The sequence below is a fragment of the Pseudoliparis swirei genome, chromosome 19 (genome assembly GCF_029220125.1).
Source record: "Pseudoliparis swirei isolate HS2019 ecotype Mariana Trench chromosome 19, NWPU_hadal_v1, whole genome shotgun sequence".
NCBI classification, from domain to species: Eukaryota; Metazoa; Chordata; class Actinopteri; order Perciformes; family Liparidae; genus Pseudoliparis; species Pseudoliparis swirei.
Window position 1 is genome coordinate 4,325,971 of NC_079406.1, and position 25,365 is coordinate 4,351,335.

Sequence of the window (25,365 nt, forward strand, 5' to 3'; positions counted from 1 at the left end):
TGCGTAGAAATCATGAGGTTACTTACTACTCGCCAATAAAAACCTATGGTTTTATCATTTAGATATAAGATCCTATTAAACAGGTCGAGATGAAATGGCTCAGAGTTAATGATGAACATTGACATTGAACCTTTCAGTATATCTCGGGGATCTTTTACATTTCTAAAAGACCTCGTTGATCTTTCTCCATGAAGTTCAGGATTAGAGTGTGAGACTGCACATTATACTGAAAGAATCATTTAAAGATTACAAGAAAGAAAAAAAGTCCCCGGTTATCGTCCCGGCCTCCGGTCTGATGAGTAATACTGTTAATGATTGGCCTGCGGCTAATTTATTCTAGCTACAAAGAAGGGTCGGCTAACAGCCGTTCACAGGGTGTTAGCTGTTTGGCATGTGTGTGTGTGTGTGCGTGTGTGTGTGTGCGTGTGTGTGTGTGTGTGAGAAAGAGCACAAAACAACATGTTTGACATTGTTTATTGTACCATGTGGTTATAAACGCCTCGTGTAACAGTCAAGGTTTTAAAAGAATGACACGTTTCCAAAAAGTCTTCGAAAGGTAGACCGGCTAATCGGGTAAATATTACGTCACGTGACATGTTGATATCTTCTCGTCAGTTCACAGCTCCACCCGAAGCAAACATCCCACCAGGAACATACAGTCATCAATAACAGCTCGGTCACGTCTGCACGGAGCTGTGAGTGTTTTTATTAAAGGAGGCGAAGAGTAAATGCTCCTCTGAGCCGTAAAGGGTCGTTTTAATGTATTGCTCCGAAACTAATTTAAGCTCGAGTGTCCCGAGAGTGGAACAAACACATGGCTTCAATCTTTTTTGTGTGCATATTTATTTATATAGGTCATCCACCAACAAACAAAAAAGAAGAAGAAAAAAAGCACTCCTCTCCCACCAGCTCAGAAATGATTAACACGTCTCGCTGCCTGTAGTTAAACAGTGAAGAAGAAGAAGAAGAAGAAGAAGAAGAAGAAGAAGAAGAAGAAGAAGAAGAAGAAGAAGAAGAAGAAGAAGAAGAACAACAGCCACAGAATGAATGAAGACTTCTGAGGCTCTGGGGGAAACCAGGAGGAGTTCAGCTGCAGCGAGAGGAGGAGGAAGAGGAAGAGGAGGAGGAAGAAGAAGGTGGATGAGGAGGAGGAGGAAGAGGACAGAAGGAGAAGCAGGAGGAGGAAAGGGAGGAGGTGGAAGAAGAGAAGGGAGGAGGAAGAAGAGGAGGAGAAGGTGGAGGAAGAAGAGGAGGAAGAGGACAGAAGGAGAAGCAGGAGGAGGAAAGGGAGGAGGTGGAAGAAGAGAAGGGAGGAGGAAGAGAAGGGAGGAGGAAGAAGAGGAGGAGAAGGTGGAGGAAGAAGAGGAGGAAGAGGACAGAAGGAGAAGCAGGAGGAGGAAAGGGAGGAGGTGGAAGAAGAGAAGGGAGGCGGAAGAGAAGGGAGGAGGAAGGGGAGGAGGAGAAGGTGGAGGAGGAAGAGGAGGAGATGGAGGAGGAAGAGGTGGAGAAGGAGGAAGAGGTGGAGATGGAGGAGATGGAGGAAGAGGAGGTGCTGCCCTGTGCTGGGGGGGCGAAGTATGTGAGCAGAGCAGAGCCGTAATAAGACAACGTTGGACTTTTGAATAAACAAATAAATAAATAAACAAATAAATATACCGTGTCTCAAACTGATCAACGTATTTCTAATCAATAAATAGAGAAACATCTTCTGAGCGAAAGCAGCTACAGACAAAACGGGAGAGCACCCCCCCCCCCTTTAAAAAGCTCCTAGCATCTCTGCAGCGTGCATTAACCCTTCGGTGCCTCCTCGTTGCTCGCCGCCGCCAACAGGACGTCCACCTGCTGACCAGAGAGAGACGGATGAATATCGGTCCAGTCCACGTGGATCATCTCCATCCCACAGGAGAACATAAGAACATCCGTTGTTATGACGAGACCCCGAGAGACGACAGGAGGTAGCAGACACCAGCACAACCTCTTCATCAAACAGCACCACCTCTTCATCAAAGAGCCACAAGGTGCAGCAGCAGTTGTGCAAGAGTGCAGAAACCAGTCTGGGTTCCTCTGCAGTGACCATTATTGTCTTTCTCTCTGTCTCCCTCTCTATAACTCACGTCAGAAAATGCGAAGTCAAATATGAATTGTCCACTTTGATGTCGTAAAATAAAACAAATAATAAAGCAAAATGGTTGCATTTTTTTTCTTCTCTCTTTTAAAAATTCTCTAAACAGACATTTTCTCTTATTGCCGCCCATTGTTAGCCATAAACATCCAGATGAAGTCGTGAGATTATGGAGGCCTCTCCCAGGAGGTGAATTTCCTTTGAAACATTTATACACGCAGCCTTAAAGTTGCTCATGGGCTCGTGTGCAGCCTGAGCTGGTATCTGGTGGCAGTTGATCAGGCAGTGAAACTCAACGTCTCGGGCGGGCGGTGTACGACCTTTTCAAAAATAACACCCGAACGCGACTCAAATCACGGGACAGCGACCTCGCAGGAAGCTTCGTTCGGTTTATTTTGTCCCCGTTTATCAAAAAATGTTGATGAGAACACAACATACTTTACCTATTTGCCCGCGAGCTCCTTCCTCATGCAGGACTTAAAGGAGGTGAACTTCTGCTCCACGCTGATGCCCTGTGTGTGTGTGTGTGTGTTAGTGTGTGTGTGTGTCAGGGAGAGACAGAGAGAGGAATACTGTTAGAATAGAGGGTCAATGTCATGGTGTCCACTAGAGGGCAGTATAATTTCACACACACACAAAAAATCTCCTAATTGGCGCTGAGGAGGTGAGATGTGTTTCGGTAATAAAAAGTGTCAGCGGTGTAATTTAGACATTGTGGTGTCGGAATAACTTAAGTCTAACCAGCACCTAAAGAAAACAGCGAGGCATAATTAGCGCTTACTTAGAGCGGTAATTGAGCACCGGAGGGGAGGGGGGGAGGAGGAGGGAGGGATGCTAATAGCTGCTTAAGTAGCTTTGAAAATAAACCTGTATGCCTGTGCTCAGCATCAAACCCAATTTGGCCTCTTTTTTGTGCCCTTCACCCCGTTAAATCTGACTCGGCGTTGCATCCTCGAGAGCTCTTTGTGAGCGACGCCCTCTTCTTGACACCTCGGTCACCTCAAGAGCCGTAAAACAAAGAAAGGCACGTGGCCTCTCTCTCCGGGCGCCTCACCCCGCCGCGGCGGTGCAGCCGCTCCTTCATGACGCCGATGAACTCCTTGTGGCTGAGTTTGTCGTCGCGGTCCTCGTCGAAGATCTTGAAGACCGTGTTGACCAGGTGTCGGCTCAGCTGGATGCCCGTGGCCACGTAGACGGCGCGGGTGAACTCCTCTGGGAGGGGAAGCAGAGCGGTGGTCTTTGTTAGTGACTGTGGGTTCAGTGGTTAGCAGGATCGTCTTTCAATCAGGAGGTTGGCGGTTCAATCCCCGCCCTCGTCGATGTGTCCTTGAGCAAGACACTTAACCCTGAGTTGCTCCCTGTAGCTGTGTCTACGGTGTATGAATGTAACACGATCGCTTTGGATACATTTAATGTAATGTAAAGACACCAATATTGACATTGCTGTTGCTTAAGAGATTAACTAAAAACATAATTTTCTACCAAAGGTAATATAACATGTCGTAACTTGACATATTTGACAAAGATATATCTTGCTTGATCTACTTAACCAAATCGAGGCATCTTTTTGCATAATATTATTATATAGAAGAAGCAAAGCTTTTATTTGTATTAATTAATCTTCTTTTAATGTATATCTAACTTAATGTTGTAGGTTAAATCAACTAATATTTGCAAGTAAAGTCAACTTAATTGTGTAAGTTAATATAACTTGCATGTGCTTGTAAATGTAAGTTGAATTAACTCCATTGTGTAAGTTAATTTGACTTAAGTTTGCTTTTAAATTGAAGTTGAATTGACTTTCGAAGTTAAGTTGAATCTACTTCACAAATTACAAAAATGTAAGTAGTTCATACAAAAAAATGCTTTAAATAGCAATAAATGAATGCAAAAAGTTTGCCTCGATTTTATTAAGTAGATCAAGCAAGATATTTGTATCACCAGGATGATTTACTTTAAAACTATAAAGAATAAAAACTAAAAACACTTTAAAGCGTTGTGAGTCTTCACCTTGACCGACGGAGCGGTTGGCGAAGTTGTACATTTGCATGGCGATGGTAAAGTCCTCCAGGTTGTTGAGGAACTGGAAGAAGGACCTGAACTCCTCGAAGGTGATTCCCTGCGAAGAGACGACGGGAAACAAAATGACACCTCTTTTATTTTTTACATCCACCAAAAAACGCAAAGCTTTTGATATGCAACGCGAGAAAATGGCGAAGCGAGCGGCGTGTCAACACTGAGAGGACGGCGCCTATGATTCACCCGGCACATCATCTGCTGGGGGGGGGGGGGGGGAGACCTTCAGTGTGTGTGGTGGGACCTTGAAGCCAGCAGATAGATAACACACCCAAACAGACAGAGTATACATTGCTGGATTCCCCCCCCCGTGCAGTATGGACACGCTGAGCTGTCAGCGGGCGGTGTGTGTGTGTGTGTGGTGGGGGGGGGGGGATTGTATCCATTGGGAAGAGGTCAGGCCCGTTTGCAGACTTTTTCTAAGGCAGATTATCCTGATACTTGAATAAACAAAAACAACAAAAGTGATGAATCCCCCAAACATCTCAGGCTTGGCTGACGACTCAAACACCGAGTCCATTGATCTCCACTCAACCGGCACCGCCGCTCTACCAGCTCCTTCTCTCGCCGGGGGCCTCGCCAAACAAGCAGCACACACACACACACACACACAGGGCCGAACAAAACGGGGTAATGACTAAGCGCTGTCGCTCTGCTGTTTTAACAAGGCGAGGGCCATAAAATGTCTCTTAGCCCCCTTAACGACGAGACCCACTTCACCGTCAATGGAGATCTGGCAACAGGCTACTCGAGGCGGCTGAGGAGCTCAGAGAGGGGAAACAAATCAAAGCTTAAAATGAGGATGCTTCACTCGACAGCTAATTCAGCGGGGCGGTGGAAAAGAAAGAAAATATAAAGAAGAGTGCAAGTCGATGAAAGCTCACAAATGAATTTAAAGGAAAAGTTTTGGAGGAAAACACTTCTTCCCTTTCTGTGTGGGGGTTAGATGAGAAGGTTGCATGCTAAGCTTGTACGCTAAACGTGAAGACTTGGACCTTATAAAGCACAATAAAGAACACATTATATGTTGTTGTTTTACTGAGAGTTACGTCGTGAAACGTGTCTGTTTGTGTCTCTGACGTGATGTTTGTATTCTGTCCATCTTTACAGGCCTTACAGATTTTATTTGCTTTGTCCATTTTTAATTTGTGAGTCTTCTTGTTGCATGTCCTGTTAGTACTTGACAATAACATGACTCACTATTCTCGCTATAAATTGTTTGTGCTCCCATTGAAGTGTAAATATTGTACACACATTGTATATATGCAATCTTATGTTTAGTTTGTTTATCTGTTTATCTGCCTCTCGGGACTACAGATGGAAAATAGCCTCTTGGCTAATAACTCTGTCACATTTAAAGACGGTCCCTTATCAAATAAACCAAAGAAAGAAAATAAATAAACAAGAGCTTACTGAAGATGTGTCATAATGTGGCTGCATTGCAATGAAATGATGTAAATCCCTCAAATTAGACCTACTGTATTCTAGCTGTGCTATTATTTTCCATTACCGGCTTCGTCATTACACACTTTCTTGATTATGTATCAAAAAATCTCATTGTGTTAAATAGTTTGTAAAAGCACAAATAATCAACCTTGGAATATTGTCTATGTAATATCGGTATGGGGGTATTTGGTCAAAAATATAGTGATTTTCTCCATATTGCCCATGGTCGGAGGTCACAGGGTCAGAGGTCACATGGTCAGAGGCTACGTGGTCATAGGTCACAGGGTCAGAGGCTACATGGTCATAGGTCACATGGTCATAGGTCACAGGGTCAGAGGTCACATGGTCAGAGGCTACATGGTCATAGGTCACAGGGTCAGAGGTCACATGGTCAGAGGCTATGTGGTCAGAGGTCACAGGGTCAGAGGTCACATGGTCAGAGGCTACATGGTCATAGGTCACATGGTCATAGGTCACAGGGTCAGAGGTCACATGGTCAGAGGCTATGTGGTCAGAGGTCACAGGTCACATGGTCAGAGGCTACATGGTCATAGGTCACAGGGTCAGAGGCTATGTGGTCAGAGGTCACATGGTCAGAGGTCACAGGGTCAGAGGTCACATGGTCAGAGGCTACATGGTCATAGGTCACATGGTCATAGGTCACAGGGTCAGAGGCTACATGGTCATAGGTCACATGATCAGAGGTCACAGGGTCAGAGATAAGGGTTGCACCATTTCATTGTCACTGTTGTTGTTGTTATATTGTACATACATGTTGCTATTCTGTTGTCTTTAATATATTTTTTAAATATTCATCCTACTATTTCTACATGACATGTGCCACACACACACACATGGCCAATAAAGCCGATTCTGACCTTTTCGTCCGGCAAGCCGTGGCGCACGTTCTCCAAATACTCGGTGACGTCGTCCACGTTGGTGAAGCGGAGGAGGATGCGAGCGAAGTCTTCCTCGCTGATGGTGGGCAGGCCCTTGCAGTAGGAGAGGAACTCGATCTCGAGCATCTCCGTCTGCAGGTTGTCCATGAACCTGGAGGAGCGAGACGGAGACGCTGACAGAAACTCACGTCCACAAAGGAAACACTTCACAGAGTCACCACGAAAACACTCTGACGGTTGGTGGAAGTGATCAGCGGCCTTATTACACTGTGAGGTCATCGTTTTCTTGGGAAACATATCGATTCATCACACCAAAAAGGGGTTTTTTCCACTCACTCGTAGAAATCTTCAAATTTCAATTCGGCTTTCCCTTTTTTCCCAAAGAAATGCACCATCAGCGTCGTCTCTGTCTTTTCGTCCACCTGAGGGGGAAATATTTAATTATAACTCCTCAGAGCTTTACGTCGCAATGATTTATCCAAACATTTAGTTGCATTTGCACACAATCCCAAATTCTGAGCAGCCAGAACGAGCTGTTTTCTAACTAAGAGCGTATCATGGAAACTTTTGGTAAACATTAACAATGACTTCATCTAACCAGAACAAAACTGTGAAGCAGAGATGTTAGTTAATAGACAGATTCTGCTGTTGAATGAGAGTTAATGGTTAATTGTTTCACTGTGCCTGAAAACCAAACAGTGGGTCAGCATTTCTAATGTCTGCACGATACAAACAACGTGCCGTGCGATAGATTCATTACACATGCTACAGAGGAAATATTAGTTGAGAAGTTAAATAAATAAATCCACAGTACTAACGTGAAAGCTCACAGTCACAACCTGGTTCCCAGTATTGACCGCAGTGTCGGAAATACACCAGGTCAAAGGGCAAAACTGCCTCAAAGAAATATCATTTTCCCCCTGATATCACTAGGAGGAGCAAGAAATGCCCCCATGATTATGATAAATTAATAGAGTTTTGGTTTTGTTCTTTATTGTGTTTCCTATCTGTGTTGCCTGTACTAGGTATAGGTACACACACAAAAAAGTCCCTAAATATAATTTTTAATTATAAAAGAACAAAAAAATAAGTTATAATTGTTAATAGTTGTTTAAGAAATGTAATAACAATAAGTTACCATGAAGAAATAGGAATAGAAGTGAATATGATCGTCTGATTTCTGTTTTCTGTGTTTCTTTTGTTTAAAAAAATCTTAAGAAAACACTTTGAATCTGTAGACTTATTGCCATTTTTGCTCATATACTGTAAGCCTAAATAAGTATATTTATTATTTTTGAACCAAGGTGAAATGTTATTTCACAAGTTTCAAAAAAGTGCCCCCAATTTTTAAATGCCGCTGGATTTCAGTCAGTGGGGGGAAAAGTTGTCCCCCCCAAAACATATGTAAATGTCCTCCCCTGATTGACCGTATAACCAAAGTAATGAGGGCGCGGCTACCTCGGTGAGATCAGAAAACAGAACTTGACTCGTGCCCCGTCTGAGAACATCCCACATGCCCCGGGCCTCCACATGCTGGCTGTCTCTCTCAAGAACCTGTGGCAGCAGTCGGAGTACAGCTGTTAGAAGACAACACAACACACACACATCTGGAGAAGGAAGACGGACGGAGAAAAAACATGGCAGCCAGGCGAGGAAGACAAAGATGCACAGACTGGAAAGAAGATGAAGAGTCAGATATCCACAAGAACACAAAAAAACACATCAGAGACAGAGGGGACGGTGGGGCAGATACAGACTGGGAGTATCTGAGAGGCCCATCGGCCCCGACGTGGGCTCCGCTCTGCAGCCATGCGTGCAGCCTCTTGGCAGGACGTCGAGCCAGCACAGCTCACACATGTCCAAAGGCATGCGGGGCGTGAGAGCCAACGGGTGATTGGTGCTGTCATCATTTGATGCTATAAGGCGAGAGCTGACTGCTCTTCTGAAATGAAGGCGGCAACCTCCGGTGATGAAAAGTGAAGCCAATGCTGACGTGCCTTAAGCTTGCATTCCCTCTAATGGCCATCGGGGGGCGACTCCTCAAAAGTCCGATTGTCTAGAAGTCGACGAGAAAAAGACTCATTTGGTTTATTACCTCAGTAAATATAGTTAACATGAGTTCATGTTCTCAATAGCTAGTTTCTAGATGTTCATTTAGTATTATATGGTTCATTTAGAGTGAAGTAAGCATTAAGCAGAGGCTACATTGTGATTGGCAAGTCGCTTACCGGAGGCGTTTACGGCATCTTTACCACGACGGCTCATATATACGGTCACGGAAAACTAAATGCCGACCGTAGTCCGTAAACCAACGGGTGGAGTCACGACGGCTACGTCCACGTCTCGTACACGGATCAGAGTCTACAGAAAGAAAGATGGCTGTGCAGATTTGAATGCAGCAACTACAACAAAAATGTATCCCTGTGAAGTCAGCGCTCCCGATCTCTGATGAACCAATCATCATGATTACTACAGCGTCACTGTTTTCTCCTCTGCCGCCTGAGCTACACGGAGGCACCACCACCACCAGCAAAGTTCTTGTGATTGGTGTCGTGTGCAAAGAAGATATCACAAGGAAATCTGTCTATCGTTGCCTCTCTTTCTCATTCTGCCACCCCCCCCCCCCCCGCCCCTCGTTGCTTCTCAAGTCTTGACTCGGGTTCCAAGTACGTCTCGCTTCATTTCGTAATATTTATTTATCTTATAAATTCTGTGTTTTTTTCGGTTCATCTCTCGAGCCTGAGGGTGAATGTGAGCCGGGAGATTTACGACGTGATCCCGCAGCTAATTACGGAACAAGTCTTTAATGCACCGTGCCGTTACCTCAACTCACACCGCGACGAAAAGATCCCGAAACACTTGTAATTAGAACACGCTCGGGGGGAAAGCCCGGGTTTCTGATCGTATTTTCACTTTTGAACTTTTTTTGCTGGAAAGATTCCTGCAGCACGGCAGCAGAAATCAAAACAAAAAAAAGACACACCTAGAGGAAAAGTCTTCACTGTGTGTGTGTGTGTGTGTGTGTGTTGAGTGCTCTTCACAGTTTTCCTCTCTGACTGCTCATCTTCATGGTCAAACCCATCACTAAAGGTAACCCGAGCCCAAATACCACTCCTCCAGAAACTGTAAAAATAAACCACGGGGGTCTTTCTTCAGGTAAAAGCTTTTCGAGGTGGAATCTCTCGCCCGATGCGGACAAAAAGGCAAACGCATGAATCATCTGCTAAAACACACACACACACACACACACACACACACACACACTAAAAGACAATGCCAGATGACGCTGAATTGAGTTTTTAAATCCTGCTGCTGAGGTTATTTGTTAACAGCTGCACATACGGGTGTTTTTCAGCATCGGAGAGAGGAGCGCGTGCCCAAAAAAAAATGCATGCAACAAGCAGAACGGTTCCATTTTCCTTCAGGGAGAGAGAACAATACATACACTGTGCGTCTGGGATGAGCGCGGGCCGTACAGCTGCAGGCTCTGGAATAATAAAAAAAGAAACGAGCAGAGAGAAGATTCACATATAACTCACAGCATGCAACAGGAAGATGGTTAGAAGTCATTTTTGTCTTGCAAAAAGCGCCATTATGTTCCCAAATCTAGAGTGCCCATTCTAATGATCTGTTTGATGTGTTGAATACGGGCCTTCAGATTAATGCGAGACCGGTCCAGAGATGCTGAACCTAAGCTCCTCCATGTTGTGTTTGATAAGACCTCAAAGAGTCGCTCTTATCGCGCTGCCTGTTTACATCCACCTGCATGCGGCGCGCAGAAAACGTCCCTAAAGAGATGAAAGCCTCAGACATGTTTTACCCCGTCTGACCACATTCACCTCGGTGCACACGAGTCCTCTCGAGGAACGCCGAGCTCGAACGGCTAAGAGAAGAACTGGATGTTGGACACACTGCGTCTGCTTGAAGTGTAAACATCAACTTTATATCGTGATAATATGTCCTTGTTGTGTTTATGGTTGGTTGCGCTGTCTTCTTGTGGATGAATTAATAAATGAAGATTTAAATTGTTTTTTTTTGGCCACTTGGGGGCAGCAGAGCGAGCTCAAAGGACAACGCAAGACATATAAAGTGTTAGCAGACAGTTACTTGTTTAGCATCTAGCAGACGCTAAGCCACATTAGCATTGATTTATGCTTTTTTAGGCTACACCAACTCAGTCCCCACCAACATCTTTCTTTTAGGCTGGCTAGCTGCTCACTCTGTCTGGCATTTTTTTGTCGGAGAAGTGTGAGTGATTTTTTTTTTTCTCGCTAAAAACAAAAAAAATGTCATAAAGAAAACCCAGTCGCTGTGAAGTTAGCACTAATCTTTCATGTGTTCATAAACAACAGGACCTACTTTTACATTACGCTTGATCTGCTATCAACTCGTACCTTCCGGTCAAATCTTGGCTCGTCTTCGGCAGCTTCCTTTCTGACCTTCTTCTTACGGAATATTTCCTCAAGCTGGTGAAAAGAAATATTGATGCAAAAATGTGACACAACGAATTGAAATGCATTTCATCGTCTCTGTATATACAACGACGGCTCTCACCACCAAGAACTCCCTCTTGTCCACCATCTCATTCCCATCGGCATCAAACATGTTGAAAGCGATCTTGAAGCCAGCATGGGGCTCTGAAACCGAACGGAAAAAGGAATTTACTAATACAATTATTTTGTTATCGTTTCAAAATACTTCTCCTTTGAGAAACTCAAAATATACACTTGCTTGTTAAAATGCAGAGCAGGAACATGTACTCTGTGTAGCAGATGACACCTGGAGAAAAAAAACAGAACAAAACAAATCGTCAAGCTGACAAACTTAAGCTACAATGAGCTCTTTTTTCCACACGAGGCGATATCCGATGGCGTTAACCGGTGAGCTGAGGGTGTTTACAGATGTTCAAAGTCATGCAAAGAAACAGTGCACGCCTTAAGACAAGAGTAATCCTCCCTGATAACATCTTAAAAGGTGCCTTTTACCTCGTGCTCGGTGTTCCCCCCCCCCCCTCTCACACAAACACAGGCTTTACAACTGAGCCGACCTATCTGGACACAAACCCAAACAAATGTAAGGCCCACGGCTTCTGATCTGCGTTGGGGTAACAAGGTGTAATACATTCTCAAGTGATCTGTCACTGATTCAGCTTCTTCTTTTTTGTGTCGTTGTGTCCTTCATCTTCCCTTTGTTGTGCGACACGGAGGAGGGAAAGAGCGAGTGTGTCGGGAGACGTCTCGGGCGACTCGGGGAGAAGAAGCTTCTCTGCCCTCCTGACTCTGAAAGCATTCCCCAGCTTTTGTTTGCTCGGGGAAGATAGAGAATCGAGCGCAGATAGTTCTGGGTGACTGCTCTGGGTGTTATGGGAAGAGAATTCAGGTACGGGGGGGAGGAGGAGGAGGAGGAGGAGGAGGGGACTAAAAGACACACAAAAAACTAAACGAGCAAAACCAAGATGTCACATTTTGTGCAACACATGTTCAAACGGAGGTGTGAAAAGAGAATTAGTGATGCATGCCGGTAGACGAAGTTCATCTGAAGAAGAAGAAGAAGAAGAAGAAGAAGAAGAAGGGTTCTCGTCATCCCAGTTGGGGTTAGCGTGTTTGGCAGGTACGGCCTTATACTGACAACAGATCTCTGGCTTCAAAGCCTTTTAAAGCTTAAATGGGTTGAAGGGAGAGAGAGAGAGAGAGAGAGAGAGAGAAACACTTTTTAAGATTCCAGCCGTGTTTCACCAATACCACACACCTTCACTCTCCTGGAGGGAGCCCCTCCTCCTCTCCCCCCCCCCTCCCTCCCTCCCTCCCTGCAGCTCAGCCTCTGAGCTCAAGTAGATGTTGTTAGACAATACAAAGAATTCCTCAGCAACACTTCATACAGAGTGGCAGCCCCGGAGATGTAATCCAATGCCATTCTTGGGCTTCATGATGTCCGTGGTGATCAGAGGGGGTTTGGGGGGGCGGGGGTTGAGGACCGGCGGAACGTGTCTCGACACAGTTCGGGGTTCAAACAGCTCCCTCATTCTCCAAAAGCGACGCTTTGTTCGCAGATCAATCCAGTCCCCTTTTTTTTCCTGACAAAAGCCGCTACGTTTAACAGCAGGATTAAAAGCCCCAAATCCAGCATCGGCACTTAGCTAAAGCAACAGAGAGAGAGCAGAGCAGCGAGATGTGATGCTCCACTGAGCCGGAGGTCGGAGGCCCGGGTGGGCAAATTAAAAAAAGATCTTCACTCACACTTACAACTCAATTTTCTTATTTCTACGAATCGAAGTTTGCGGGCGAAGACGTGAGGTTGTATTTAAAATGAGATTCTCCTGCTGCATTGGATGCCAAATAGTTTTAAATTGATATCGTCAACATGTTTCTGAAATGACTCAGATCAACAGTCTCCATGGTGATGTGATTTATGGCATAAAGTGTTGCATCATAATGAAGACTGTTGAAGCTGAAACAATCAGAAACAATCTTGTTTAGAATATTTTCCCAATCTCCAAAAAATACGTTGCAAACTTTCTATGAATAATAAGGAAAATAGAGAAATTGTGAAATGAATGATTTATATTAATTGCTAGTGTAACCTAGATTAAATAAAAGATGCCCGTTACAGTTGAATACAGTGTGAAATGTGCATTTGCAACGAAATGAACAATTTCTTTCAAGAAATTTCCCACTTTCCCAAATACATTGCACAAAATTATTTGAACTTCAACACGTAGGACCATCCTGTACCTGTATATAATAGACGGGGCATTCTATGCAGAGGTTACCTGAGAATAAATCCACGTCATATTTGCGATGGAGAGATAAGATAGTATTTACAACGCGCTCACTGCTCTGGAATATAAATATATATAAACGAGGTTGACACGCACACTCTGGACGAGGCCTTTAAAAAGACAAGAAAAGCATAAAGGAGGAACTACTTAGAGTCACTCAGTGCTCGTGCAGAGCTGTTAGAAGACCGAGCGGCTCATACTTCACCTCGTTCACGAAGATTTCTGAACAAATTAGATGATCCTTTCCAAACAGACGGGGTGTCCGCCAGCATCTTGTCTAAGTCCTGGCAAGAATAGAAGGAAATCCTCAAATAACTCATTCATTTCTAAATCCCAGAGTAATCACGAAGTAATGCAACGTGCGTTGGCATTAACGTAATTACAGAGGTTTCACACAGATGGAGCAGCAACACGGAGCTGTGATGACGGACTTGCCTTTTTGGTGAGTGACTTCCAGCCTCTCTTACCTGGAGAGACAAGAGTCACAATCAGTGCGTCCTGGAACACTTTTACAGGTACTTGGGATTTACTTGTGTTTACTTTTCATGCACATTCATACCTTTCCCATACAATGAAAACAAAAAAATAAAATTAATTTAGATAAACTCTCTGCAGGTTTGAATGAATTCTTCTTTCTACTAAATAATCTATAATAATAAACTCCTCTTGTATTTCTTCATGAAAAGTTGAATTTTTAGAGAAACGTGGTTCTCACACGACAAACAAGATGAAGATCGTATAGAATATGTATTTACTTTTAATAAACCTTCATATTTCTACTTTTTCATACCTTTCACATACAATTAAAACAAAAAATCTAATTAATTTCGATAAACACTCTGCGGGTTTGAATGAATTCTTCTTTCTACTAAATAATCTATAATAATAAACTCCTCTTTTTTTTGTCACTTACATTTTTTTATTCGTTTAGACATAATAACATAAAACAAATACAAAAATGTCAGACATAAACATACAAATATATATACACCTATATATATATATTCATACATACACATGCACACACAAAACAGGACACAATGATATATATATATGTATATATATTTATACATATATACATATATATACATACACATGCACACACATACATACATACATAAAAACACACATACATACCCCAAAAAACAAAACAAAATCTGCAAATAAACTCCTCACACGACAAACAGAATGAAGATCTTATAGAATATGTATTTACTTTTAATGAACCTTTATGCTTCTACTTTTTCATACCTTTCCCATACAATTAAAACCAAAAATCTAATTATTTTCGATGAACTAATGAACCTCAGAGTGTTGAATGAATTTTTCTTTTTACTTCTAAAAGTTGACTTTTTTAGAGAAACGTGATTCTCACAAAGAAGATCTTATGGAATATGATGCATATCTATAGGCAACAGTTTATACAGGAGTTAATATATTAACACATTAAATGTGATATTAATCCAGACTGGTAACATTTGACTTTTGATGTTTTAATCAACATTTTGCTGTTGATATTTTATTTTAACTCCCTTTTTACCTTCGCATTGAAAATGCTGGAAGGTTATGTTTTGATCGCCGTGTATTTATTTAGTTATTTATTTATTTGTATGCGTGTTATTCGCAAAACTCAAAAAGTATTGAACCGAATCGCATGAAATTTGGTGGGATGATTCTTTATTATCCGGGGACCAGTTGATTCGATTTTGGGATCGGTCGGGTCAAAGGTCAAGGTCAAAGGTCATGAACAGGTCAAAATCTTTCGCAGAACTCAAAAAGTATTGAACCGAATCGCATGAAATTTGGTGGGATGATTGTTTATTATCCGGGGACCAGTTGATTAGATTTTGGGATCGATCGGGTCAAAGGTCAAGGTCAAAGGTCATGAACAGGTCAAATCTTCTTGAATCACATGGAATTTGGTGGGATGATTGGTTATTATCCGGGGACCATTTGATTAGATTTTGGGATCAATTGGGTCAAAGGTCAAGGTCAAGGTCATGGAAAGGTCAAAATCTTTTTTTTTACCATAACACGATAAATGTTTGTCCAATTGGGATGCAACTAATGCCAAAATGTTCATAATTCAATGCCCAATCTTGTGATATGCGAAGGTATGTGCTCTACCGAGTGCCCGTTCTAGTTTTATTTAGTTTTCAACATTATAACAATGTGTATTTTCATACAGTCACTTTCATCGTCAATGTGTCATCTGTTGATACTTTTACTTGAGTGAAAGGTCTTGAGGGCCTTCGCCGTCGTGGAGTATTTGTACATCGTGGTAATACAATTTATTCAGGAAGTAAATGAACACATTTTCAACGGTGAATTCTACATTAAGAACTCAGAACCGTGAAAAACCAAAAGTGAAAACGTGTGTTTACGCGGATGGACGTCTCGGTGATCGCATTCCGATGGTCAATAAAAAGCCGAAGATAAGATGGAGGCGTTGTAAAAAGGGAAGGAGAAGAAAATAACTGCATCGATAACGGTGACAATTACCCTCCGCTGACACATTTTAGAGCCTGTGCTTAAATCCGGGATTATGACGGCCGAGCGACGGCTTGCCGGGAGAAGTTTTGTGAGCTTTTTTTTCCTCCTCAACGTGAGCGTGCGTTTGTTAATTTTGTTAATTTCACTTATCGTTTTATTCATTAAAAAACAATGTATGCAGGGTTCATACACATGTTGACACATGGGTTACCAGGACTTTAAACCAAATTTACATGACCAAATATTTTGGGAAATCTTGGTGTATACACGAGTATATTACCTTAAACGAGAGACAATAGTTTGATTTGAAAGAATAAATATGTATATAAATGTTTATTCTTTTAACCCTCCTGTTGCCTTAGGGTCAATTTGACCCCATTCAATGTTTAACCCTCCTGTTACCTTTATATTTACTGACATATTTTACCCTTGGGGTCAATTTGACCCCAGCAATTAAAACCTCCAGAAAATTATTAGAATTAATATTGTTTTCCAAGTTTAAGTGTGTGGTACTTTATGTTTGTTTGTTGACTACCTAAATAGCCCTTTAAATATATAAAAAAGTTGATATTTCTTATATGTTTGACACAGTGAAAAACAGCCTGGGGTCAAATTGACCCGAAAGAACACCGACATTAAACATTGAATGGGGTCAAATTGACCCTACGGTAGCAGGAGGGTTAAATAAAACTGCGTGAATGAACATATTAAACACATTTCCATGACTTTTCCAAAACTTTTGGGATTATATTTAGTTTTTCACTGACTTTTGCATGCTTGGAAATAACATTTTTTTAAATTCCATGACTTTTCCAGGTTTTTCATGACCGTACGAACCCTGTTTATGAATCTCACATAAATAATTTACATCACGTCACTTCAGAACTTTTTGACTCTTCACTTTTTGCAACACATTAGAGAACAATGGCTGCTCACATTAGTGCCTCTTACTTACCTCATTAGATTCCAGTGAAGACGTGTCCCACACATTACAGCAGGCCACACACACACACACACGCCTGCCCGCCATAATCAATCACGGTGATCCATGTGCTTACAATTATGTCTCCCAGTGTTCCTTGTCAGTTCGTCTTGTTTTTGCCATGATCAGGTCGGGTTATTTGGTGTCCTGAAAAGTTTTGATCCTCACTACGTGAGCGCTTTCATTTGCTCACTGCACTAACTCAAAAATAAAGTACTTACAAATACTTTATCTCTGTCTCCCGTGCAATTGGGGTCCCTACTTCCTAAGTGTCTGAGATCGTAACAGAACGAACTGACCATTATGGACCCAGCCGCCCAAGAACGCTCACGCCGCTCTGTCGGTACAGGGCGTGACGATTTTTCATCACGAGGAAAAGCTGGACAAAGTCAGCCAGGAAATACAAGAGCTGAGAGGACGCCAGGCCGGGGTTCAGGAGGAATTATCTACACAGATACAACAACTGGTTGCCCAAATGAATAATTTTTTCACTCATCAACAGACTGCTCCTCCGGTGACGTCATCCACGGCTGAGAATTTGCCTGTCAATACTCCAGCTGACTACCCAGGTCAGGCTGTTTCTTCCCCTTTACGGCTGGCTCTTCCGGAGAGATTTTCCGGAGACTCTTCAATTGCAGAGCCTTTCTGGTACAGTGTGATCTGCATTTCCAACACAACCCAGCAGCTTTTTTATCTGAGCATGGTAAAGTGGCGTTTATTGTGTCTCATTTAACGGGAAGAGCTGCAGCCTGGGCTACTGCAGAATGGTCTAGAGACACCGAACTATGTTACTCATTGGCCGATTTCATAGAGACTATGAGCCGCATTTTTGACCACTCATCGCCTGCTACGGAGGCCAGCAGAAGACTGTTTCAAATACGTCAGCTCAACCGTCAGGTGGTTGATTATGCCATCGAGTTTCGTACAGCAGCAGCGGACAGCGGATGGAATGTTCCGGCTCTTCGTGACGCCTTCATGACAGGACTTTCGGAACCGATAAAGGACCAGCTGGCTCCACTGGAGACACCCCGGGATCTGGAATCCCTCATCGCTGTGGCCATCCGGATCGATAACCGTCTTCGGAAAGAGAGAGTGAGCGTCGACGAACCGAGATGTTATTCCCAGCTTCCAGAATTCGCCTCGGAGGGTCGCGCCGCCAGCTGAGGATTTCCAGCTCATGTTACCGGACCATCAGAGGACTACACTTCCGAATGACTCCGGTGAACCCATGCAGCTTGGAAGAACCAGGCTTTCTCTGGAGGAGAGGCAGCGCCGTCTGGGAGGGTTGCTGTTTCTACTGCGGCCAGCGGGTCATCAACTCGCTTCATGCCGGGAAAGATCGTGCTCACCAGTCAAAGGAGGGCGCTGGTGAGCAAGTTTCCCGCAGACTTCCCTCCTCGACCTGTTACTCAGGTAGACATTTGTATTAACAATCAGACCATTGACCAGAGTGTGTTAATAGACTCAGGGGCTGACGAAAGCCTTATAGACTGGGGCCTAGTCAAACAGCTAAAAATAAAAACTGTCCCGCTATCTCATCCGGTTAGTGCCAGTGCCTTAGACGGCCGCTTGTTGTTCACAGTTACCCATTGCACTGAGCCCATACGGATTACTATAAATAAGGACCATACCGAGCATGCAATTTCATATTTTGAGTCGATTCAGTACCCGATTATTTTGGGGTTTCCTTGGCTGAAGATCCACAATCCTCACATAGACTGGCCTTCAGGGAAAGTTAAGGAATGGGGAGAGGATTGTAAGGGCAGGTGTAAACTTTCGCAACCTGTTAATGCACCAACAGACTCTAGTAGGATCATTATAGATCACCCTGACTATCCTGATCTACAGAAGGTACCTTCCTGTTACCATGATTTAAAGGAAGCTTTTAACAAGTCTAAAGCCTTGTCGCTACCTCCTCACCGAGAGTTTGACTGTCCCATTGATCTCTTACCGGGAGCCCCCATTCCCAAGGGGAGACTTTACTCGATTTCGAGACCTGAGAGAACAGCAATGGATGAATACATCTCCTCTTCACTCAAATCAGGGATTATCCGTCCGTCATCGTCTCCAGCCGGAGCGGGATTCTTTTTTGTGGAAAAGAAAGACGGGTCTCTGAGACCTTGCATAGACTACAGTCCACTAAATGACATTACGGTGAAGAACCGCTATCCTCTGCCACTCATGTCATCTGCTTTTGAACTGCTTCAACGGCCAAGATATTCACCAAGTTGGATTTAAGAAATGCATATCACTTGGTTAGAATAAGAGAAGGGGATGAGTGGAAGACTGGATTCAACACTCAGAATGGTCACTATGAGTACTTGGTAATGCCTTTTGGACTGTGCAATGCACCGGCTGTTTTCAAGCTTTTGTGAATGAGGTTTTGCGGAATTCTTGAATATTTCAGTGTTTGTGTATCTGGATGACATACTGATTTTCTCCCCAGACGCTAAATCTCATGTTAACCATGTCCGCCAGGTTTTGCAGAAACTACTGGATAATCAGCTATATGTCAAGGCAGAGAAGTGTGAGTTCCACACAGAAAAGGTGTCTTTCTTAGGATACATAGTCTCACCTAATCATATCCAAATGGATCCTGCGAAAATCAGTGCAGTATCCCAGTGGCCCACACCAGACTCCAGGAAAAAGGTTCAGCAGTTCCTAGGATTTGCTAACTTCTATAGGAAGTTTATTAGGAATTTCAGTTCTGTTGCTGCCCCTCTGCATGTTCTGACTTCTCCTAAGGTTCCCTTCAAGTGGACCCCCCAGGCGGATCTCGCTTTCCAACTTCTCAGAGATAGATTCACATCAGCTCCCATACTCACCATTCCAGATCCCCAGCGCCAGTTTATGGTCGAGGTGGATGCTTCCAATGAGGGAATTGGAGGAGTACTGTCTCAACGTTCTGCAGAAGACAACAAAATGCATCCATGTGCTTACCTGTCGCGGAAGTTGACAACGGCAGAGCGGAATTATGACGTGGAAACAAGGAACTGTTAGCTGTAAAAGCTGCCCTCGAGGAATGGAGACACTGGCTAGAGGGTGCAGAGCAACCGTTTTTAGTCTGGACAGATCACAAGAATCTAGAATATATAAGAAAGGCTAAGCGTCTCAACTCCCGTCAGGCCAGGTGGACACTTTTCTTTAGTAGATTCAACTTCACACTCTCTTTTCGTCCCGGGTCTCAGAATCAAAAACCCGATGCTTTGTCTCGTCTTTACGATCCCGAACCACTTGCGGTAGAGCCCAAGACCATCCTTCCACTTAACCGTGTGATCGGAGCTTTTTCCTGGCAGGTGGAGTCAGACGTTAAAGAGGCAAATGTCATGAATCCAGCACCTAGCGAGTGTCCCAACAATCTGCTGTTTGTTCCTGAGGCTCTTCACTCCAAGGTCATCCACTGGGCTCACTCATCTGTGCTTTCGTGCCATCCGGGAGTAGCAAGAACAATGTTCAGGATTCAACAACGTTTCTGGTGGCCATCCATGAAGAAAAATGTGGCAGAGTATGTAGCGGCTTGTCCGGTGTGTGCGTGTAATAAGACCTCATCTCAAGTTAAGATGGGCTTGCTCCAGCCGCTGCCGATTCCCCAACGTCCTTGGTCACACATTTCGATGGATTTTGTGACAGGATTTCCTTCATCCAGAGGCAAGACTACGGTTCTAACAGTGGTTGATCGATTTTCAAAGATGGCTCACTTCATCCCATTGACCAAGCTTCCCTCTGCCAAAGTCACCGCAGAGGTCATGATGAATCACATATTCAGGATCCATGGATTCCCTAATGACATTGTTTCCGACAGGGGTCCACAATTCATTTCCGCTTTCTGGAAAGAGTTTTGTCGACTCATAGGTGCCACCGTCAGCCTGTCATCAGGATATCACCCTCAGTCAAATGGACAGTCGGGCGTCTGAACCAAGAACTAGAGACGACCTTCGTTGTCTCGTCTCCCGAACCAGACCACCTGGGTGACCACCTCACATGGGTCGAGGTTGCCCACAATACCCTTCCCACGGCGGCCACAGGTCTCTCTCCATTCCATTGTGTCAATGGTTTCCAGCCTCCACTTTTCCTAACAACGAAGAAGAGGTGAGGTTCCATCGGCACATGCCATGATCAGGCGTTGTCGCAGAGTTTGGGCTGGTGCTCGCCAGTCTCTTCTCCAGTTCAGCTCGGATGAAGGCTGTTGCGGACGTTCATCGCAGGGTCGCCCCTCCTACAGTCCAGGCCAAAAGGTTTGGCTTTCTACCAAGGACTTACCACTCCATGTCGCCTCAAAGAAACTGGCTCCGAGATTTGTGGGTCCGTTTCCAGTGTCCAGAGTCATCAACCCAGCGTCGGTACGCTTGCAACTCCCCAGGACCTTGAGAGTGCACCCAACGTTTCACGTTAGTAAAATCAAGCCGGTGTGTGAGAGCACACTTGTTCCCGCCTCAAGCCCCTCCACCGCCCCAGTTCTTTGAAGGGGTGGCGTTTACAAGGTCCGTAAGCTACTGGAGGTCCGTAATAGGGGGAGGGGCAAGCAATTCCTGGTAGACTGGAAGGGTTACGGTCCTGAGGATAGAAGCTGGGTAGCTGCTTCATTTATCGTGGACAAGACTCTTATCCATGACTTTTACAATCAGCCTGGGCCATCAGGAGTTGGCCCTAGAGGGGGGGGTACTGTTGTGCACCGACAGATATGCTAGAGAGGTTCAGGTCATTTATGTTCGCTTTCTCTCATTCCAGGCTTCCTGATTGTTTTCACCTGTCATCACACCTGTCTCCTATACTCATCAGTGTCAGCCCCGCCCCTGATTGGTCCCACCTGTGTCTTGTTACCATGTGCTTAAATTCCCCTGTCTCCCAGTGTTCCTTGTCAGTTCGTCTTGTTTTTTGCCATGATCAGGTCGGGTTATTTTGTGCTCCTGAAAAGTTTTTGATCCCTCACTACGTGAGCGCTTTCATTTTGCTCACTGCAGAAACTGAAAAATAAAGTACTTACAAATACTTTATCTCTGTCTCCCGGGTCGTGCAATTGGGTCCTACTTCCTAAGTGTCTGAGATCGTAACAATTGACCCTACGGTAGCAGGAGGGTTAAATAAAACTGCGTGAATGAACATATTAAACACATTTCCATGACTTTTCCAAAACTTTTGGGATTATATTTAGTTTTTCACTGACTTTTGCATGCTTGGAAATAACATTTTTTTAAATTCCATGACTTTTCCAGGTTTTTCATGACCGTACGAACCCTGTTTATGAATCTCACATAAATAATTTACATCACGTCACTTCAGAACTTTTTGACTCTTCACTTCTAAAATGGCCAGAACTCCACCGTCCTCTCAGAATCTCTTTTTTCTTTACAGCCACAGTATAACCATAAAACACCAACACGGCTATTTTGCAACACATTAGAGAACAATGGCACACGGGCTGCTCACACATTAGTGCCTCTTACTTACCTCATTAGATTCCAGTGAAGACGTGTCCCACACATTACAGCAGGCCACACACACACACACACACGCCTGCCCGCCATAATCAATCACGGTGATCCGAATGTCTTATCGTTACATTTATGACATCCACGTCGAGTCGTTTGGTCTCTCTGGGTCTCTGCGAGTTTGTTGCCACATAAATGAGCCATAAAAGTGGGGTTGCTGGGAAAGATGCCTATCTTTATGCAGGTGTTATGACTGAGGCTTTGCAAGCCGCAACGTATTGTCTGACGGTGACACTTCACAGGCCCTCAGCAACGGGAGAGAAAAAAAACACATTTTTTTCTTTCATTAGTTGGATCTCAAAGTAATTGGAGGATGAAGAGCGTTTATCTGATGACTTGACGTAAGGGGGGATTAAGCTGATGGGGCGGATTCACGGAGGCGAGGTGGCACCTGCAGTGCAGCACGCTGGCAGGCTCCACGAAGGAAACGATCACCGTCCCTTACAGAACTATTTATCATAACAAAAGTGTGAAACACATTTTTTAGCACTTAAAAAAAAGGAAAATGTCGTAATTCTTGAAATAACTTGAACGCATCAGAGCTCGCTTCCACCCAGGAACCCAGGGACCTTCGTTGGAAATCATCAACGCCAATATTTTCCCACGCTTTCTAATTTGCAAAGTTCTTCAGACATGTGGTTGATTGTTTTCGTTATTGATTATCGATTATTGCTGAATTATCTGATCTAATAAAATGACAGAAAATGCTAATTCACATCTCAGGAAGCCCACGCTGACGTTAATAAGTTCTTTATACTCGGATCACCGATCCAGTCACAAAAACATCAAATTCACGACAACAAAATGGAGAGAAATGTGCAAACTCTCACATTTTGGTGAATTAATCTTCTCTCAATGGACTAATTGATTAATTGTTCAGCCCTGTAGCATCGATAATGACTCCTTCCTTCCACCAGAGGATGTTTGGTGTCGTGGGAAGGAGGAAAGGGGGTGCACTCACTCGTGGGTTCATTCAAAGTGACGGACTCTATGAAGCTGCGTGGCGTCATGTAGAGCTGGCCCTCGTACTCCACCGAGCTGAAGAGGCGGAATCTGTTTTCATAGGACGACATGTACACGTCTCCATCGTCCAGGCCATAGGTCCGGGCCTGCAAACACACACACACACACACACACACACACACGCACGTAACAGTGATGATACTGTCTTAAAAAATGCTTTTTATGCAGCTTTTCTTGTCACGGAAAGCCTTCGCTCACGTGGAACAACAGAAAAGGACCTGTGCTTTAATTCACATGTTATGTGATCCCCGTGCACCAGATAACGTCCCGACAACTGCTCAAACCCAGCCAGATCAGAAGGCCGGATTGGTGAGGACAGAGTGGATCTCTCTGTCACGTGGCACAGTGCCAGGTCCATTGGGCACAGAGCAAACACCCAGGGAATGTGTGCCCCCCCCCCTCCCCTCTGCTTAACCATTAAAGCCCCTCTAACCACCCCCACCTCTTATCAGATGTCAGCCCCTCCGCCAAGCCCCAGTGTCCAGTTTCCCGTGTCCCTGGATTCCTGCGTCCTCCCTCCAACACGAAGAAACCAGGAATCTTCACGGTGGAGCAAACCAGACGAGGTGTACTTGTTTGTTTACCTCCTTTGTGATCTGTTACACACCTGTCAACAAGGTCAGCCCGGGTCTGAGCTGAAGTTAGATACTTGCTAGAGCTGGTAGAGGCTGTTAAGGAGCAGGTACACATTGAACGGGGAGGAGGGGGGGGGGGGGTGGCAAACTAACTTGAACCTCTGATAGAGCGCAAATTATTATATCAGAATGATGCAAAACCTGCAAAGTATTGTTGGAATGATTAGTTAAGTAATTGATTCATCAATTGAAAGTAAATATATCAACAGAATTTGTAATAATCAATTAATTGGGTAACACATTTCACAAGAAAATTTGCCAATATTTTTTTTTTTATGTATGATTAATCTGTAATATTGTTTTTAGTAATTAATTAAATTGTAAGCAGGTAATATTGTGCCAAAGAAATCCTTCTTTACAAAATCGTAAAACTTAAACGATTAATCAGTTATCCAAAAAGTTGCTTATTGATAGATTATTGACCAATCGTTGCTCTTAAATAGATGCACCGTGTGCTATTTTAAGATGTTTTCCTGTTGTTTGGTATATAATTATATATACATATATACTGGATATATATTTATACCACTGTCATTTAATATCTTTGGGATGAGGTAGTGTAACAGGAACATCTTAAATTCAACACCAACAGCACCATCGATATGGCCAATATTGTATTTGATTACACTATACAGTCAAGTGTTCTTGTTATTTTATCCAGCCCCTAAAAAAAGTTAATATAGTATAATCTATATATTATATATATATAGATTATACTATATTAACTTTATATATATATATATATATATATAAATGTTGTGTTCATTTTCTTACAGTAAAAAAAGCTAATTATGCGACATGTATTAAGAACAAGCAGAAAACAGCCTCACACATGGCTAAGCAATTATAGATCACGTGATCTGAGAACCGCCTCCGACCGAATTTTTTTTGTGCCATTTCAGCACCAAAGGTCGGGGACAGCTCCTCATGTTGACCACAAATTAGCGCCATTGTGGTTTCACGTGCACGAGACCATCTACAGGAAGCATACGTTACTGTAATGTGTGCAAGAAGAAACGAATAAACACATACAAACGAACCGAGAAACGGCAGAAGAAGCCTGTGACGTCACCATACCTTGTCGGTGGCGGAAACCGATGGCAGCGCCAGATCAAAGAGTCGCGCCTCGACGCGGCTCCTCAAGCCGGAGCGTCTCCCGGCGGTGAACGAGCGGCGGTAATAATACGCCGCGGCGGCGACGCACGACGCGGCAGCGGCGACTTTCAGCGCCTTCGCCGCCCTCGAGGTCGTCCCGGTTCCTCCGCCGCCGCCGGTCAGTCGAGGGATTAGCCTGCGCAGGGCAGCCATGGCTGTTTACACGGAGCTGTCGTTACTGATAACGCACGCGCGCACACGCGCACGCGCGCAGCCAAGGCGAAGCACCGCGAGACGTGCCGTGGGTATTTCAAAGTCGCTCTGGGA

The 25,365-nt window shown here is 44.0% G+C and overlaps 1 protein-coding gene across 3 annotated transcripts; it reads right to left on the reverse strand.

Annotated features, from left to right (window-relative positions):
• Window positions 1-458: 458 nt before the first annotated feature.
• micu3b (mitochondrial calcium uptake family, member 3b) lies at window positions 459-25,365 on the reverse strand. 3 transcript variants are annotated; one of them, XM_056439526.1, is made up of 15 exons: window positions 25,021-25,361; window positions 23,247-23,394; window positions 13,757-13,788; window positions 13,527-13,605; window positions 11,275-11,322; window positions 11,098-11,180; window positions 10,938-11,009; window positions 9,989-10,030; window positions 8,002-8,097; window positions 6,880-6,965; window positions 6,523-6,694; window positions 4,133-4,241; window positions 3,177-3,334; window positions 2,566-2,634; window positions 459-1,839 (listed from the first exon to the last, which is right to left on the reverse strand). In XM_056439526.1, the coding sequence occupies exons 1-14, from the start codon at window positions 25,249-25,251 to the stop codon at window positions 2,566-2,568; spliced, it is 1,425 nt and encodes a 474-aa protein (XP_056295501.1). In that variant the 5' UTR covers window positions 25,252-25,361; the 3' UTR covers window positions 459-1,839. The 3 variants fall into 3 exon arrangements, with proteins under 3 accessions (XP_056295501.1, XP_056295500.1, XP_056295502.1); XM_056439525.1 differs by having other exon boundaries at window positions 459-1,842; window positions 25,021-25,359; XM_056439527.1 differs by lacking the exon at window positions 8,002-8,097 and having other exon boundaries at window positions 459-1,842; window positions 25,021-25,365.

Excerpts from the sequence above, each read along its gene's own strand:
- micu3b (XM_056439526.1), bottom strand. The coding sequence starts at position 25,251 with ATGGCTGCCCTGCGCAGGCTAATCCCTCGACTGACCGGCGGCGGCGGA. Across the intron at positions 13,789-23,246 it reads CACTTTGAATGAACCCACGA|GTAAGAGAGGCTGGAAGTCA; the intron begins GTGAGTGCACCC and ends TTGTCTCTCCAG. Across the intron at positions 10,031-10,937 it reads AGCCAAGATTTGACCGGAAG|AGCCTGCAGCTGTACGGCCC; the intron begins GTACGAGTTGAT and ends TTATTATTCCAG.